This window comes from Apteryx rowi, unplaced genomic scaffold (genome assembly GCF_003343035.1).
Source record: "Apteryx rowi isolate R43461 unplaced genomic scaffold, aptRow1 scaffold_198, whole genome shotgun sequence".
Lineage (NCBI taxonomy): Eukaryota > Metazoa > Chordata > Aves > Apterygiformes > Apterygidae > Apteryx > Apteryx rowi.
Window position 1 is genome coordinate 840,594 of NW_020448285.1, and position 19,998 is coordinate 860,591.

The following is a 19,998-nucleotide window of genomic DNA, read 5'->3' on the forward strand; positions in this document are numbered from 1 at the left end:
CAGGAGGTTCATGTGCAAGATGCTTGACTCCATCATCAATAGCTCCTCCTAACCAGAGCAACCCATAGTGCTCTGAGTGCTGGTTAACGCCTCAGGTCAAGAATGAATAGTATTAAGTCCATGTTCTACTTCGCAGTCCCAAGGGACAGATTTTCAGTCAATAAGGAAATAAATGTGTGCATGTGTATGCGCATTGAATGCAAGTGCTAATTTATGGTTATGCACAGCCGTTCATTTAAATGTGTTGATAAGTATTTGCACTCATAAATCTGTTAACTGTAGATGTGGATTAGTCCTTTAAGTATACCACTGGCCTGATCCAAACCCACTGAAATTAATAAGGCTTCCTATTGACCTGAGCATTTCTGGATTAGATGCTGTTGATTGTTTTCTCAAATGACTAAAAATATGGCTTGAAGAGAGAAAAGCTGGAAAACTTGGGGAATTGGCCATAAATAAGGTTTTGCGTAGACCTCTTCTCACTGAACCCGTGAAACTCCACTGGGGGAGAATTTCACCTTGTTGTCACCCTTTTCTTACCATATCTGAATATTGCAGCAAATGCTCTAGTTAGCAGGGAGGCATTGGTCTGGGATTCCGGTAACACTCATTCCATCATGATGAAGGAAGGTTGGTGCGTCAGCCTCAAATTTGAATTTCCTATTTCTGTGTCATAACAGTTTTGAAGTTAATCAGTTTTATTGGTATTTTTTCCTCTTCAGAACCAAAAAAGGAGTAATTTTATTCACATTAGCAACTGAAGTGAAGCTGCTGATCTGAATAAAGTTGCTTGAATGCGTAAGTGCTTGTGGACTGAGGCGCTCACGCAAGTTTAGATAGGCCCTGCTAAAGTGTGGATTCCAGTGACTTTCTGAAAGGCCCAGCACTGCCGTAACAGGCCAAGAGAGATCTGCCTGCCTTGCGAATTCATATTTAAGACCTTTTCAACATATGGATTATTTAACCGATAAACCATACAGATCTGTCTATCTTGTAAATACACATTTAGGGCCTTTTGAACACGAGGATTACTGGGCCGATAGTCTGTAACAGCTCCCTTCAGAGCTGTGATAGCCTCCAGACACCCCTTTGCAAGCATTACGGGCACTTGTGGCAATGCAATTGGAGTTGCCGCTACAATTGCTAACACCTGAATAAACAGTTTTTTATGAACCACTGCCAGTGGTTCTGATAACTGCAACCAGGCTCTTTTGTTTTGTTCCCTGACGAATGTTTCTGTACAAAGAAGCTAGCCCGTAAGATGGATATGTAACCAACAAAATGGAAAACATTTGAGATGAGAGTTTTCCGTAGATTCCCAACATGCAGCATGGAATTTCTAGTTACAGCTATTAAGTCGTGTTTTATATCTAGTAATATAAGGGGGGAAGAGAGAGAGGGAGAGAAAGAAACCTATTTTGGCAGAGATCACATAAGCCAAGTTCCAGGCATATTCAGATAAAATGACAGTGATGTGAATGAACAGAGCCACAGTAATACCTTTGTGACTTACTATCGGATTGTGCTTTTTTCTTCTGTATTTCCTACTGGGATTGGATTCTTTCTTCCTGAACCTCTTATGACTTGGGATGAATCAAAAAAAGAGCCTTTAGCAAATAAAAGGCAGATTTCAAATTCAGCAACCACCAGATATAATTTAAAAGAAAACGCTTCAAGAAATGTGATGTTATACAGGCAGAATCCTAATAGAGACATAGGTGTTGCAGCCTTGAGGAGCCAAAGTCGTGAGCAAGGTTGTATCTTTCCATTGTAATTAGACCTGATTGGTGTGGTAAGGAGAATGTGAAAGCACTTGCTGGTAAATGTGGTGTAGATTTTTAATGGAAAAGCAGATACTGCTCACCATGTGCCTTATCTTATGCAGCTGCCAGTGTGATGGAGAAGGGAGGTATTGATCTGACAGACCAGTCAGAGAGGGCTTAGAGAACCTGGCTTTACTATCCTACATTTATTTTCTGCCCAGCAGTTCATAATTGCCTGGAAATTAGTGCTGAATAGTGGAAACCCCACAGTATACATTCATTTTACTGAGATGGTTATTCAGATATTTCATGGTAATTCTTAATATTAGGTAATGCCAGCTGTTAAGAATCATAGTGACATAAGTGAACAGGTATGTGTGTGTCTCTGTGGTCTTGGTTGCTTAGGCGAGTCTTTCTGGTTGTTGTTTTTTGCCATTCCTACCAGTTGTGTCATACAAATGTAGAGAAAAAGATGAACTGTATTTTAAAGATACTTATTGAAAAGCTTTTGAGGCAGTCTTTTTGACTAGTAAATAGATTATTAGAGTTGTTTTAGTTGGACCTGTGAAAATGCTACACCATTCAGGACTTTTAAAAACATGCTTCAAGTTTTTCCTTTTAATTCAAAAGGAGTCCTGATCTGCTAATAACTAGCCTGTGATCCATCTGACAGTTAATAAGGACTATAAAAACAGAAAGAGGATAGTTAAAAATGGAGAAGTGTCAAAGGCATAGTTTTTCATGTAATTCTTTGAATAACACTGTGTAATAATTAAAATAAGACTCTTCTAGCATGCATTTGGCCCACTACAGTAGAACACAGTGTATTTCACTGGTATTTTTTATCTAAACCCCCCTGGGGGTTGAAGTCACTATAATTTACACAAAGACAATAATAAATATGTAATTTCTGCCTAACTGTTTGCCTAACTGGGTGTAATGTTGCAAATGAGCAAAATAGTGGTAACAAAAGAGCAATCCTTTTATTTTATCACCTGTCTTTTAAGAATCGCAAAGTCACTTTTCAAGTACAAGTTAACTAAACTTCCCTCCACTCCACTGAGGTACTTCAGTAGTACTACATCCTGAATTGTTACAGTAATATTATTCATAAGCAGGTGGACTAAGGACAGTCATACTGAGTGACTTGCCAAGTCAGTCAGTGACAAAACTGGTAGTAAAACCCAGGAGTCTTTACTTGTAATGCTCCTTTTTTTCTTAGCCATTGAATCATCCTTCTTCCTTGATAGTCATTGGATCATTTGGATGGAAGAAGTTGTCAGGTTAGTTTCTGCCATACTTGTTTGTTAATTTTGAATGTATTAGTACATCTCATCACAAAATTGTGCTTTCAATGCAGATGAAGTTGCTGTCATCTGCCCTCCCATAGGTAATGAATATCCCAATTTACTGACTTGAATTGTGCCCCCAACTGCAGAGCATCATGCAAGAGCAGGGTGAAAAAGACACAAAACTCACATGGGCAAATTTATCAAAGTTATTACCATTTATTGTGTTTTAAACCAGGAGGAAAATATATCAAGTCAGTGATATTCATTTTGTTTCATGATTTCATAAAACAAACACAAGGTTACTTCTCACTTCACCTGAAAGCTAATAAAAATTCTTTTGTGTTGTCAGAGCTTATGTTTTCCCAAGAAAATGAAGAAAAGTGAGTTTAGTTCAGCAGCACTTTATTGTTGGGCAACATTACAACATATGGTGTGTGTTTTTCACTCAGCAAAGTAAGAGCAAGGTGCTTGCAATATTTTCATATTTATGGTAATCTGTGGATTATAAATCTTCTGTTTTGGAGAAGTGTTTTGTTTAGACAGTTTTTATACCATATACCACACTTCCATATATGCTTTACAGTGAAACTATTCTAAAAATGTTTCTAAGGCTTTTATTAATGCTATTTTTCATATGCTTGCTGCTTGAAAGTTCATGTAATATGTCTTAGAGTCATAGAACATACAGATGTATGCTATACAGATGTAAGATGGGAGAAAATAGTTACTTTCACTTATTCTTTTAGAAATAACCTAAGTCATGTAAAACAACTTATTATAATGTCAGTGTTTTAAAGCTTAGTATATTGGGGACTTCAAGAGTGGAAGAGGCAAGGACCAAGTCCCCCTAGCAAGATGGGAACCTTTTACAAGAAAATGGACTTTAAACAGGGTTTCAGTATTATGCATGCGGGGCCTTCAGAGGAGAAATCAAAAAAGCAGGGGAGGTCTTTTTTCTGGAAATTTGCTTTTTTATTTAATGAGGCAGCTCTTCAAAGAGAATGTTATAGTCGTTCCTGGAGGGCATGGTTTGGTGAGCAGGAGTACAGGTGAAACTGTATTGTGCATCAGAAAAGCAGATGATCAGTTTGCTTTGTATTTCATCTCATGATTTCATCCCTCTATGCTAGTATGTGTTTGGGGGTGGGGGACAGTTCCGTGTGTGACAGAAGTTTCAACAGCTGAAACTCAGCATGGATATGGTGCCCATAGACCTCACTTTGGTGCCAGGGAGATAAAAATGTGCTTTAAAAATCAGTGCCGATCGCTTCATGTGCTTGATTTTATAGGCACATGTATGTGATTACAATTTGCGTATTTTAGCTATTCATATTTTAATATGTATATATCTCAGAGTAAACAAGAACATGGATGAGGTAGAATTTTAGCTTAGTGCTTTCTAAGATTTTCTGATCTTATAAGTTCAGTTTTAAATTTATCCTTTTCATTGTATTTGCATTTGCTGTGTCGGAAAGGCATAAACTGAAGTACAGGAAAGTATATTTCTCACAGCTGTCTAAAACTGAAAAATTATGTTTTCAACTTGATCTTAATTAATATTCCAAAATAGCCTTTGCACAGTTGTAGATCAAGGCTGCCCAAATGTGTGGAGTTGTAACTGGTTAGGGGTTTGAATCTACAGCTACATGTTCTGCTGTCCAGATAAATGTTTGCTGGAGCAGATGTTGGCACATCTGTTATGCCTCCCCATTTCGATTGGCTGTCTGGGTGTTTAGAAAGTGCTGATGAGGCATATAAATCTTCTGACACGTTGAAGGCCCGGAGCAGGCAGGTAATAGTGATAATGATGTTTACAAAGGAAAGTGCTGGGCAGTAACATTTTGAAATACAACAAAAATAAAGTATGACTTTACCTGCTGTAAGTGAAACTGATCATAAAAAGTGAAAGCTAATTATGCCAAGTTGGTTCTTAGTTGATTTGACCTGGAGCTGTGGCAACCACATAAACCTCTGGACTTTGTGGATCTAAAGTTCATCAACTAGGAAAAGGCACCTGCTGCAGTTTAGCAGGAGCTCTGAGCTATAAAGGGGCTCTTTAATAAACATAGGAGACTTGGGAATCAGGTTTAGAAACAGCTGCTGCATATGTGTTTCTTGGAAGGGGATGAGCTATCCGTCCAGGGCTTGAAGTTTTTGATCTTATCATAATCCTTATTTTCAACAGGTTTTTCTCTACCCCTTGAAGCTTATCGAATTCAAATGCTTTTACACCATTACAGTCAGGAAAATTCAAAACACTGGGGTCTTCTCCTGAGAAGGTCCATACATGAATCAAAGGGGCCATTCATGGAAGGAGGGGGATATATCTGCCAATCTGAAGTGCAGAGGCTGTGTTCCAAGTGCAAAGAGCTTTTGCAGGCCTTGTATCTCTTCCAGACTTTAATCTCCAATGCACTGAATGGCAAACAGAAATGAAAAAGAAGTCGGTGCAAAGATTTCAGCATTGATGTCATGTGTTGTCCCATTCCTTTCTGGAGACATCACCACTAAATTTTTCAAGTTGCTCTTAAATATCACCGTTTAAGCCAAGTCCAGAAATTGCAGAGAGAGCCTATCCTGGAGGGGACAAAGAAGTGGCTATTGATTATATAGCTGATGTGTAGCCAAGAGGCCATAGAATTATGGAGTACTTTCATGAGAAGGTACCTGTGGAGGCCACCTAGTCCAAACCCCTCGCTCAGGGCTGTCCATTTGAGATTTGAATATCTCTAAAAGTGAAGACTCCACAACCTCTCTGGGCAACACCTTCCAGTGTTTTGCCTACCCTCATGGTAAAAAGCATTTACCTTATATCTGATCAGAATATCCTGAGTTGCAGCTTGCATACATTGTCCTTGTGGCTGTTGCTGTGCAAAAGAGTCTGGCTCTGTCTTCTCTGGATTCTACCACTAGACAGTTGAAGGCAACAATGAGATCTTCTTCTTAAGAAGCCCCTGCTCTTCTAAAGGCTAAACAAACTCAGTTCTCACAGCCTATCCTCACAGGATGTGTTCTCCAGCCCCCAAATTAGTTCATAGACTTCTAGCCAGATGTGGAGGGCTGTATTCCTGTCTGGCAACCAAAAGAAGTTCTGTTGTAACATTTTATGTCAAACTATTTTCATTAGGAGACAGAGTGGGGACCAAATTCTAGGAAGACCCCAAATGAAAAATTTTGGCTGGCAAAATTTGAATTTGTTTTTTTTCCAGCTTACATGATTCAGACTAGTGATTCCTTAGCTGCATCTCTTATTTTCAATGTTGAAAGCCAAAGAATTTCAATATGGAGGGCAGGATAGGAGCTTTAATGAAAAATCAGAAGTTTCTTCTGCAAATACATGTAGTAATAAATCTGTTTCTTTTATTTTTGTCAAAATTGTTTGAAAGCCCATTTGAAAATCAACTCTGCCCAGAAACAGAGGACTGCTTTGGGATACAGAGGCAGTGAGCCAGTATGACAAAATTTGGTATATTCACATACACTCCACAGTGAAATAGTTACTATTCCAGTCTGCTTATCTCAGTTTACCATGAGACACAGTTTCCATCTCATCTTGTACTACTCTCATCCATCTTGTTCAAGGAGAAGAAAGTGAAAATGTAGAATTAAGATTAGTGAAAAGGAAACCTGTAGCTGCATATCTTCAGCTTGTTAATTATACTTTAAACTCTTCTCATATCCTTTTAACTTCACATATCCATTGACTGAAAGTGAGGACAAAAGCTGACTGCTGAGAAATGCTGTATATAAGCAGTTTATCATGAATCTACATATCCATTGACTGAAAGTGAGGACAAAAGCTAACTGCTGAGAGATGTTGTATGTAAGCAGTTTATCATGAATCTCTCTGTTCAGAAATCAAGAAGGCATGATCTTCTCAAGTGCAGAACATACCAAAAAGGGGTGTTGGTACTCAAGCAGGTGAAAATATATATACATAACAGATAAAAGATATATACATAATAAAATATTTCTAAAAAGTTGGCATTGGTACTTTACCATGGGAAAAGAACAGAAACAAAGAGAATGAATGGGGAGGCAGAAGAGTTAGGGAGAGAAGTAAGACCATGGAATAATGGAATGAGAATAGGTAGAGGCAACATTTTAGGGAAGAGGTTAAAATAAGCTGTCTTGGTGATGGGAAGGCTTGTTTGAAATAATAAATATGCTGAGGACATTCTGCTTTCCAGTAGATGTGATCATCCCAATAACAGGAGCATTTTTTTTATTTTTATTAGTGAGTTTAGGGTACCTCATGTTGAATGCTTCCCATAAGAGTGGATTTTTGGATTTTTCCTTTTGACAAGGATTGGAAAATTTCATATCATTCATGTTAGCTGAAGGGGTAAACTCAAGTTTGAGTGGATGTTTGTGACTTGCTAGAGGATATACTGACAGCTGTTGAGCCTTTTCAGCCAGGGAGTCTGTAATCTGTAAAGAATTTTTTTTTTCTCTTTGACTTTCTTATGACAGACACTCCCTGTAAAGTCCTCCATGTGTCTTTAAGCTCAAGGCTTAAAATATACTTTAAAAGCCAGTTAGAAAGGCCACACCAAGCCTGCGAGGCCCACAAAATTAAAAGTTGTGTTTCTCTCTTCCTTATATGCTTAGACCCTTTCTCCCACTGCAACGCTAAGTTTGTGCATAGTGCAGTGATCAAAGGTTTCTCAAAAGCAGCTCTCACGTTTGTACTGCAGCTCTGTAGTTCAATGAGCCCAGCCCATTCCCCCCATCTGCTCAGCGACTGTTATCCGCCCCAGTCCCTCAGCCGTCAGGCATCTCAGCTGATGCTTAGGTGGGTTCCTCCTCCTGCTTGTGGACATCAGACTACTACGGATCATCAGACATCAGGCTGTGCTGAATCTGCGCTGGCAGATCTGCCGTTCCTTAAGTTACTCCACTGCTTGATTTTCCTACATTAGAATAGAGTATGCACCAAAGATTAACCCTCCAGAGCTGCAGGGAGAGCATGAAGTCCCATATCCATTGACGCTTATTTATTATCAAATGGTTCATCAGCTACAGGGCCAAATTCTGCTCCCAAAATTGCAAGATGATGTTTTATTAACAGGTATCTGGATGCCAGCATACTAGTTCTGTTTCTCCTGCTATTATGTTTTGGGTGTTTTTTTTTAAAACACTGATGTCATTTTCTTCAGTATCCTGCTGTCCCAGAGCATTCTTTATCTGAACACAAAGCAGCATGTGGCTCTAAAAGTAGCTATAGAGCAGGCATCAGCAGGAAAGTGGTTTTATTTTTAAGTATTTCTCATTCTATTGTATTTGCTTTTGGATGATGCATTTGAGAAATACTTGCTGATATTTTTCCTTTCTGCTTTGATGTAAACAAGTCTTGCACCAGAGATTCTCAAATCTAAACCAGACTTTAAAAAATGAGGATTAAATGAGACTTTATCCTATAAGGTAGAGCCCCCACCCCTTGGACAGAGCTTTGTTTTTCCCCACCATGTGGAATGGAGATAACCCTGTTTCTTTGTGGTAAGCTACCAACCAAATCCATTCTGGCAAATCTGACACCCAATGTGATTTGTCCTTTTCGATGCTGTTTATGAGGAGTCAGGACAGTCTTCTGTCAAAATTGATAAGTGAGAAGACAGTGGGGAATGCAATTTTATTTGTAACAGCACAGCTGCCAGCAGTTCCAGCTTGTTTACATCTAGGCTAGCTCTGTCTTGCTCCATAGCTTTTCTATTTCCATCCAAATAGCCTCCAAGTACACTGTGGATGTGCCTGTCTATGTAAAATCTGCCTAACAGAGCATGCTGGGAGTCTTAGAGAGGAAAAAGAATACTTATTTCATTATGTTATTTTCACAACTGAGGAATGAATGCTTTAAAAGAGAGATCTTGAACTTGACCAATTCTCTATAGGAATTTAACAGAATGGGTTCTAAAACTGAAATACAAACTGCTAAAATCCTGTGATGCTCATTACTTTCCATGTGAAGGTACATGATGAGTTCAGAGCTCTGTTTTTCGGATTGAAGCTTTCTTTTTTTTTCCCCAGTGGAAAGGACCAGTGTTTGTAAATTAAATTCACCAAAAACTTTTAAATATAAGTTTATTCTTTGGGGAAAGAATACAATAGAACGCTGCAGCGACCTGTGAAGTGGAGGGCAGTTTCATTACACAACACTTCACACTGAGTACTTTTGCTACGTATCCTACACAGACGTTAACATATCTTCTGCAAAATCCTTTTAGTAAGAGAACATAAGTCTTGATGGCATTATGATAGTTCTTAGATCTATGAGACCTTTGTTTTTCTGCTGCATAACTTGCCTTCACTCTGGAATCCCAGAGTGGAATCTTTTTTTATTGGACTAATTTTTTTATTGCACTAAGAAAGCTGCAGTCGTAGGCATTTCCTCTATATAATCTGTCCTCTGAGCTCTTTCTTTACAGTAGCCCACCCTAAACACACAGTTATCATGGAGGTGACGTTAGGGAAGGGTTTTTTGTTTGACTGATCTAGCTGATAACAGATGAGCTTTTCCAGCAAAATGAAAATTCCTCTTTCCTTTTGCCACTTCTGTTATTGCAGTTATGAATAAATAATTAGTCTTCTTTGTGGTTTGTCATTAAAAAGTAGAACTCAGAGATGGCTGTATATGTCACCTGCTCTGGTCCTGTAAACTGTAGGGTCATCTAACACTTTTTCTTTCTCACTATAGGTATATTCCCTATCTCTCCATATTTTTAAGAGTTTGTGCAATCATGCTCTTAAGTGGATTGTTTAATGATTGCCTAGGGAGACTATTCTACAAGGTGCCTATCTGGCACCTACTTACATATGTGCATACACACACCTGGAAGATACATATATATAAACATACACACACTCCCTCCCCTCCACATATGCATACAAGTAACCAATTAAATAGCTAACATCCCCCAAACCTGAATAAAACATATGTACCTTAAAATGAAATGACTTTGTTAAATGTTCATTGAAGGCACCACAAACTTTCTTCATCTGCACAGGGATACATAGCCCATAAAAAGAGAAATGCATCACATTCAAAATGGACTGTTGAGATGATTTCTACTGATACTAAGACTCACACATCTCTGTTTTAAATTTCATCAAATTACTTCTGGCCATTGTTACAGACCTTGCTGATAAACAAAGGCTCTGTCTAGCCAAGAGAGTGGAAACATGGTTTGGAAAAGGTGAAATGTGATACTTGTTTGAAATGTCAAGCTTCTGTTTTAAATGTGTAGTCTTACCTTTTATCTGTGCCCTGATCATTTGTACGTGACAGTCACATCTCCTCCTGCATGAAGAAAATTCAGAAGTGAAATAAATGGGTTTGTAAAACGAAGTCTAAAGAACACCATTTACTCTACTGCTGATGCTTTTTGCTTTAAACCCAGGCTACTCTTTCCTCTGCTTTACACCCACACTCATTTGCAACATATGTTTTTGTGTAACATGTAATACCATTTTTATCACTTCTGACTTTGAGATAAATTCTTCCTTTCAGAAGCTACACCATTAGCTCTTCACCCTCCTAAAGACTTCATTAGATTGGACTGTCTGCCTGTAAGAAGAGTGAAGGGCTAGCTCTGGTTCCGTTTGTCTTATTTTGGTTTTATGAACAGAATTACTTGCTAATGGTGTGAGGGATTGTGAAGATGAAATACTACAGAAAGTAACAACCTAAATGACTGGTGATTTGGCAGTCTGGAACAGGTATATGCACCCAGTCATGTGGGGAAAGACAAGACGGATGAGAATGTGACTAGTGGGATGCTGCCAGGATGCTCTGCCGTTTGACGCTCTGCCCGACAAGGACCCGGGCGCTCATGGCATTCCCGATGACGAGGCAGGAACAGCAGAGACAGGGTTACTAAATGAAATTATGAGGCTGAGGGAGAGTTTTGCTTGATTCCCACGGTTTATTGAAACCACTAACAGGAAGCTGATAAAATTAAGCTGAGTTTGTTAGGACAACCTTGTTATGGTAACTCTGACTGAAAGTTTGAAGAGCAGCCAAAACTCAGCTACGCATATAAATTAGAAGTTGACCTCACCCATATAGATGCTGATTCAGAAAGATACTAAAGGATGAACCTTAATTTTAAGATGGGTGTAGTCCATCTAGTCCCTCTACACTTTTATTTGATGCCTCAGAAGAGTGACACTAAGTCAGATGGGTGAAGGGTTGAGAGTTTTTTTAAGTACAAATAGTATATTAAAATAAGTGAGACCTTAATGCACTTTCTTAGTTAATTCTTCATTAAGCTGTTCTGTAAGCACTCTCTTCTTGGCCTTTTTCTGTTTCATCCATTCATTTAATCATTCTGTCAATTACGCCATTAGTGAGATGGATATTAAAACAGCTTCTCAGATATTACTGCAGGTAAAAAGGAAAATCAAAAATAAAAATAACTACTTTTTTATTTATTTTGCTTTATTATAATGTTTTTTTTCTTTTTGTTAAAATTTATTGCAACGATTACATTCCTTCACATTGAATCACCAGATATTGGGCCTATTCATTGCATTCAGTAAACCTCAATTTCTTCTGAAACTACAATTGAGGTTACAACTCAAAACAATTAACCTATACGAAGATATCACTTTACAAGTACTTGTGAAAGAACTGAGGAAAACAAGGACATAATCATAAAATCTGTAAGCTAAACCCTGGTATTTTAGCATTTGCAAACTCCTAGGTCATCCCAGCTATGAGGTAAATTGTGTAAACCATTTGGAGCTCTGCCTCATAGTGATCTGTAAAGGAGTAGAAAATAAAGGTGTTTCACTCCACACCTGGAGTTGTTTCAGAATATGTGCACCTTGCTTACTGCAATTTAGTAATGGGCAGTAATTCGCTGATAACTGGATTGTTCTGGGTGGCTATGAAAATAACATTTTATTTTTTGTGTTTTCTGTATTTTTTCCTGATGTTGCAGTAGTAGCAACTGGTAACAGTTTATAATCTCATTTTGATCCAATAATCACTCCATGGTATAGAAAAATAGCTGAATGCAAAGAGACCTCCAAATACTGTCTCTCTCTGATTTCTTTTGCTTCAGAAATCTTTATATTTTTGCAGACTTTTTCATTGGAATTTGTCAGCCATCTTAGAGATTTGAGCCTACATGTACCCTTTTCATTTTTTTTTTTTGGTGAAAGTAAAGTATATCTGAATTGCATCATTTGTGTCACCACACAAGGGTTTCTTCAGACTGGCAGCTTTTTATCTTTCTTCCAGTGAAGTCGGAACCCTTCTCCCCTAGCCTTCAGTGACCTCTTTTTCTAAAAGGTCTAAAAGTACTGCTGAGTTAGCTCCTAATTTAAAATCTGGAGATTGCATACTTGTAAATACCAAAAGTTGCCCTTTTCTTTCATTTTTCGCATTCAGAAGAATTGTTCAAAGGAGAGAGGGGAGAGAGTACAGCATTTTGGTTTTACAGGCCAGGCTATACTGATGTATAATTTACATGAAGAGTTGACATTCTTTTCCTCCAAAGGTGATGGACTTAAATGGGTTAAGGTGGATGCTGATCAATGCTAAGAGATGAACTAGTTATGTGTGCTATAAACAGAATGTGTTTGGGATCCTCCATGTTACCATGTTGCAAAAATACAAACCCTGAAATAAAATCATAGATTTTAAAATAGCACATTTGTGTGGAAGAGTAGCACTGAACAAAATTAACCTGGTATTTTAATCTTACTATATCTAGTCAGTGAGATTATTTTCTCTTTGTAATGAGGACTTAAATGTTAGCTGAAATGATTGCATGCCATCCATTTCAGAGCAAATATTATGTTGTATTTTGATTCTATACTGCCTCCTCTAATGGTGTTACCAGAGTTCATGGGACCCATTAGTCTGATATACTGTACAGGTGCAGAGAACACAATAGCTTTTACAATTTTGATAGTCTTTCTTGGTCCTTTTACTCGTGTGCAACAATTGCTATAAAAACAGCAAGGGAATACCATAAGGGCATAGAGTACTTATAATATTTCTACAGTGCCTTTCAAGCACTCTGTAATCATTTATTCCTTTGTCACGCCACTCTTGTGGTGTTTTCATTATTATCTGCTTTTTATAGATGAGCAAAATAAGTCACAAAATGTTATGTGATGTGACCACACAAAGCAGTTGCAGTTGAACAGGGAATAGATTCCAGATTTATGTTTTAAGACTTGTAATTAAATTGTGCAACTTTGTTAATATTTAATGCTATATTTAGCATTTTAGTTATTTTTGAACTTGCATCAGGAATTGCTAATGGTTGAAAAATTTCTGATTGGTCAAAGCTTTAATTTGACTTAGAGACAGAAAATATTTTCTGGAAACCTGTGAAAAAAGCTGTTTTTAAGGACAAGATTTTATTAAATGTTTTTCAAACATTTCATGAATTTGAGAAGGTGGGAAAAGTTCTCCTCCTCAGTATAGAGGATTGTCAGAGGAAGAATCTCAAACATATTCCCAGTCATCTGAAATGCACCCAGTGATTTATCAGAAAATTTCTCAATCTTGCAACCAGTTACTTATATCAACAAGTTCTTCCTCTGTCATTTGATATGGTAACTTTTTCTTTTTAAGTTTCTTAACTAATACTTTCTGGAAACGTGTCTTTGTGCTTTCCTATACAAAGGAATTGTAAAGGAGATCTGCAAGTTTTCCTGTCAGCGTAGTCTCAGGAGACTTCCACTCCTAGGACATCATATGAGGTAGCCAAATGCAGAGTTTCCACTTGTCATACTGTAGAATAATGTCAGCTAATTGATTGAAATGCTTTCATTGTTTATACAGTAAATACATTTCACATCCAGTAAATAGAGAGTGGATAGAAATGAAAAAGAACATAAAACAAAACAGAAAACAATATTAGAGTGTCCAGCAGCTGGACACGAAAGCATTTAAAGTTGGGGCAGTGTTATTTTCCTTATACCTGCATTACACTAAAGCAGCCCAAGAGTTATAGTTCAGTAGAATTGCATCAGTGTCTTTGCTCTTACTGTGAACACAGGATGTCAAATTCAACAAAAATAACATTATCCCCCTTTTTCTGTTCCAGCTTCAGCTTCTGTAGATATCAGATAAACTAACTTTTCTCTCTCTAACGAAGTTGCCCCTATAGCTGTTACCATAAATACAGGTTAGGTTTACATGCTGGAATGTGCAAATCTCTGAGATTAAGGTAAACTGCCTAAACACGCAGAGAGAGCCAGGGTTTCCCCAAATCTGCTCTTCCCCAGCAGTTCTTGGGCAAGGCCCGCACTATGTCTCAAGTTTATCCGGAGCTTCAGAGCCAGCCAGCCATCTCTGAGCACCAGAAGCCCCTCTATGGACTACTGTCAGCTCCTGTCCTGTGAAGGGGAGTTGCAACTGGGCCAGTGAGAATGATGTGAGCTTACTGTGTATTGCAACCAACTTGTACTGGGCTCTACATTTTTGTTTGCCTTATTTGCCAAGGGAAAATGGAGGAAAGTAAGCTTTCGTTCATGTGGTTATTCCAGCAAGGTGTCATCAGATGAATAACTTGTACCAACATCTTCTGGGTAAGGCGAGACCCTTCTTTACCAACTTCCTTCTTAGGTGGTGTTTTCCAGTTTATGGAGGCACAGTGTGTAGCGTTCAGAGTTTTTTCTGCCCCCAAAAGACTGTTCGAGGACAGTTACTGAAGGGTTTGTGGTCTGTTTTCTAGCCAACTAAGAGCTTTACCCTTTGTAATCTAGCTTTTAGTAGAAAGATCCCCTAAAACCACCAAGTGGTGCAAACTTTTACAGGGTCCCCTTTAATAGCCCTTAACTTCTTTTTATCAATTCTAGAAAGCCAATAGCCCAGTTGGTGACATTTATAATCTACTTCTCTACCACTTGAAAGAAATGACAGTATTAACCTAGCTTTCCCTCCTCAAAGAGGTAACAGTTCCTTGTTTTGTCATCTTGTCTCCTGAGGCTGACAGCCTGTAAACTGGTTTTCCATCATTGAAGCGAATGATGGCCTTTAACCAGGAGCCAGAGGCTACAACCACTGCTCCATCACTTCAGAGGATAACCAGTTTAACTAGTTTTCAGCCCTTCATGAGCATGACCTCCACCTCTTTGCCATCTTTTCCATGTCTGAAGAAGCGGGCTACCTTGGAAATCTGCGTCCTCATCTTTCGAGACAGGCTAGTCCTTATGCTGATTTCCCTATGTGTTTTTAAAAAAAATCATGTATGGCAAAACACTTTGAAGGTTTGTCTTCAGTATAGCAATGCACTGAATTATTGTTCTGTGCACACACAGAAAAGAAGAAGCAAGTCAAAGATTTAACAATTTGGCATTGATTTCTGTCACTTGGCAACAGAATACTGTTCATGTTGAGAGGCGGCTGCCCCCAGAGTGCCCAAAAGAGGGGGAGGCTGTCATCTCCTGAGCTCTCTCCTCAGTCCCTCTCCTTTCACCATCTGTCTGTCAGCACACTTCATGAATCCCCAAATATTGTTTCTCACAAATTCTTAAAATGCTGAATTTTGAAGACAGGAAGTTCAGTCCCCACATGCACATGCAGAAAACCCAAAATTTGAAATAAGAGAAAGCAACTATAGATGTGTGTGTGTGTGTGTGTGTGCATAAGTGTATGTATCAAAGGGGATTTCAAAGAAGGAAATCACATCCTTACAAATTCATTACTGCTGCCAAACTTACTATTTCTTCTGTTAAAGACCAGTAGGGAAGAAAACACCAAAAAGCATCTGTTACTGAATGCAATGTCAAATACTTCTTATCATGATGGACCAGGTTCTCTGGTGTCTCAGATCACTGTTGCTTTGTTGAAGTTGTTTAAGATATGCTTATCAACCATCAACTAAAGATAGAGCTTGTGGACTTTTGATCTGAGATATGATTTAAAATTTCATGCAAAATGTTTTTCAGTTTTCAAGAGACATTATGATAGCCATGATTTTTTTAATACTACCTGAACATATCATGTTTGTTGTAAAAGAAGAAGATGCCATGAGGTTAGTAGTGCAGACAGGTGGTAGGTAAAAAAGCCAATAATCTCAAATGACTTCCATACAAACCAAGAGACATCATTCATCTTCTACCCAAAACTGAGAGAGATATTAGTTGAGTCTAGGCTGAAAAACATGAAATGTTTATTGGGCAAGTCTCTTTTAACATTATCTCAGTTGTAGGTATCTCCAGCTTATAAATGGCCACAGCCACACACACAGTGTCATCAGCCTACTCCCCAGTCATTTAGGAAATGAGTAGTAGTCCCAAGACTCTTGAGTACAGACTTCAGTTCTGTTACTGCGCGAAAGGAAAGCCACACAACTCCAGTGGTGTGCACAGGCCGCCCTGGTGCATTGCAGTCAATGGATATTTGTCTCTGAATATACACCAGGCACTTCCCTGCAAGGTTTTAGCAAACCTTTTGGACTCCCAGGATGGAACCTCTAGCATCTTTATGATTTTCCTTCACTCTTTCATGCCCTAAACAGTTAAATTATTCTGCTCATTGAAACGGTGCACTCCAAGAGCATTCAGTTCATTCGCAGCCTGAAACATTCGTACAGCTTTACAGTAACAAACATTTTGAGACAAATCATCCGCGAGAACTTCAAGGTCATTCCCGACCGAAGAAATTATGTTCAGAGCAGTCCTTGGGGTCCATGTCCAGCCTCAGCGCAGGGAGATCCGAGGCTTTGCCGGCAGGACAATGAAAGTCAATGGATTTCAGCCTGTGCATAGCTCCTCATTTGCCTTGATTTAAAGGTCCTAGTCTCAGTCCTTTATGGTGTATTTAGGCTTCCTTATAGGCCTCCAAGGGACCACAAGCTTCTTTATTCCTTAAAAGTATACCTTGCTGCTGTAATTGAAGCCGTTTTGTTACTGTAATTCCTTCCTAATATTACAGTTCTAGTCAAGTGTTCTTTCCCTCTGGAGGCATCAATTATTGTGGGTTTTGAATAGGCCTCCCTCCAGTGTACATACTTTCACTCCCAGTGCCAAAATCAGGTCACTGTAATTCTCTTTCTTAATCAAATATGGTTCCGTGTTTCTTCTTTGAAACCTGATATATAACACATGTACTGGTAACTAATTCCACCCCTTACCACACAATTAGCTATTTAAAGTTCCTGTCATATTTAAGAAAAACTAAATAATATTACATGTTTGACAGTATTTTTTACACTTTCTTAGTGTTTTATTAAAACATGGAATGTCCTAAGTCCAGGGAGAAGTTTATACAGTTTACGCAGGTATTAAAGCCATGTAGATTTGTATGTTGGTGAGGGAGCAGGGAAACCAGCCATAGTAGTGCACTATATGAAATGCGTTGAACTGAAATGAAAATGGTACCGGGTTCATTGGTTAAACTGTGCATGTGAGACGCAGGTTTTCTCAGTAAGTTGTGGTGTTTTGACAACTGGTCCCCACAACTCCATCGGTGTCGGTAGTGAGTCCTCGCTGCTGCATGCCCTGTGGCCATTTGTGGATTTAATCTGTACGACCTCTCTGGGGGATAGGGAGGAACAAGCTCTGTATCACAGACTGGGAGCCGAAGCTCGGGTCCGCGTAAAGGGCTGGACCTGTGGCACACACAAGTCTTCTGTCACTATCCCACAAGTTCAGTTCCTGAGTTGCAGCCTGTAAAGTCAATTGTAAATGATTCTTGTGCCTCTTTTCTTCCTTTCTTGCATGCCCGTAAGTCGCAGAAGCAGTCAAGCTCCAAATGTCACTTGCAGACTCCTTTTAAACGCATGCTGAAGTTTCACATTTGCAAACAAGCTCTGTTACTGGATTCATCAGAATTTATTACAATTATTGGTTTCACAGCGCTCAAACCAAGTGCAGCTTTGCATTTTTGTGAATGATTCCCTTGTGAAATCCTAAAGACACTTAACTCAGATGGGTGTATGTAGTAGTTATCACTGTGCCATCTGCCCTAAAACTTGCACTTTTCATGAGATGCCACTGCTGGGACATCTGGCACTAAAAATATGTTTTCTGCATCATCTCACAATTGAGGAGGATGCCACGGCTGTTCAACTCTGCAGGAGATTCCTTGAAGCATCCTTCTGTTACCTAACAACTTCTACACTGAAGCTATGGCCCCAAACTGGCTGGGGAATTAATTATGCTATTAATGGAAGGCTGTGTTTTTGCTTTATGGCTTAGATTGCTCTTAGAAGAGAGTGGCACTTGTGTGATGGATTGATTGATATGTAGCCAGTCTGTCCTCTATCCTATGAATCAATAGTTGGTGTGATGGGACTAAAATGACTATGTAATATACTGTAAGTCAGCTTCTATTATCCAAAGGCAAAAAAAACAGCAAAATCGATGCACATCCATATTTCTCAGAGTTAGGCAGGTCTTGCTGAACTGTTTCTATGTAGCTTGAACCTGCAATATATTCGTATTTCCTTCTTAATTCACAGTGTATTTTTTCCCCATGAAGATGCACACAAAATACTGTCTCTTGAGCATAGGCAGCAGCAACAAACTTTTACCATTTCCAAGATGCGTCTTGATGTACAGTAGTGAGATTTTACCATATTGAGGAAAGACTGTTACTTCTGAGTGGCTGGGCAAGAGAGTGTCACCAGCTTGGTGTTCCATGATGCTACATAATTTTTTCCACCTTGACAAAAGCCATCATGCGAGCCTGTGTGTTTTCTTGTAGGAGGTGAAGCTGTGCCGCATTAGCAGCCAAGAGAAGCTGGGGCTGACGGTCTGTTACAGAACAGATGATGAGGAAGACACAGGGATCTATGTCAGCGAGGTAAAGACGGGATGGTGGGGAGGGGTGCAGGGTGGAGGCGAGGAGCACAACAGGGAAAATAAGAACAAGTGCTCTGAGCCCAGGCTGCGGAAACATTGGCCATCAGCCAGCTTGTGTCACTTTCAATTCATTTAAATTATCAGTTTAAATTATGTTGCCCAAGTAGTATAATTATTACTAGTGTGCTTGTTTAATCTGAATGCTTTTAACTACAACATCATAGTTAGGGAAGTACAAAGGAGTCTGAGTGTGGTCTGAATTTTGAAAGAAATCTGCCCTTATGTGGGAAATCAGGCAAAATTTTTAAGGAGAAAACCTACTCCACACCCTGCTGCATTCTCCTGCTGCTGCAGCCTCATTAATCATAACAATGGCTAATCATTATATATTAGTTGTATTTTTTGTTACAGTTACGGTATGCACACAAAGAGTGGCAGGTGGAGAGAGTAGCTTGGAAGGAGAATATGTCAGAAAGACTGACCTATCCTAACACTCTTCATAGTTTTGTCAGCCAAAAAATAGAATACTGGGTCCTTAGATGGGATGAGCCCTCAGTTTCTCTTGGCTTCCTCAGGAAAACATAGCATCCAGCATATATCACAAGGTGTTTATACAGTTCCATGTTATCAGTGCAAAAGATTTTCAGGGACATTAATTGCATTTGAGTCCCCAACCATCTTAAAGAGGGTTGTTTTTCTGGAGAAGGCAGAACTCGTTAGTGTTCAAGCTTGCTGGTGATTGTCCTGGATGAATTGGATTCCCAATCTGTCACCTTCAGGTGACATGTTGTACCATATCCTAAGCTCGTGGACAGAGTGAATGGTAGAGAGAATCTTCCTGCATCTCAATAAAGCAGATTGCATAAAAACAGGAATGAAAAAAAGATTGTTCAATAACAGGCCAGCAGCAATGTCAAAGAATCTGAGAAACTCAGCTTTAGATCAAGAATAAAGAATTAATATAAACTACCCAAGAGTAACTCTTCCAACAGATGTGTAAGCACTGCTATTAAAGTCCATTTGACCTCGTGAGAAGAAAGGAAGTACTGGAATCTTTTAATACCTTCCAAAATTATATCCAAGATTTGCTGCTTTTCTTGCACAGTGAAAATCTCTCAAACCTTTTTAAGTGAACGTAATGTCTTTCATACTTGATTAAGCACTTCAGAATC

General features: G+C 38.9%; 1 protein-coding gene across 2 annotated transcripts in view; it reads left to right on the forward strand.

Annotated features, from left to right (window-relative positions):
* Positions 1–19,998, forward strand: part of PDZRN4 (PDZ domain containing ring finger 4) — a 254,731-nt gene that overhangs the window by 218,024 nt on the left and 16,709 nt on the right. For both annotated transcript variants that reach the window (XM_026063003.1, XM_026063002.1), the window contains one exon: positions 18,729–18,827. In XM_026063003.1, the coding sequence (XP_025918788.1) occupies positions 18,729–18,827 (99 nt within the window). The remainder of the gene's footprint in view (positions 1–18,728; positions 18,828–19,998) is intronic.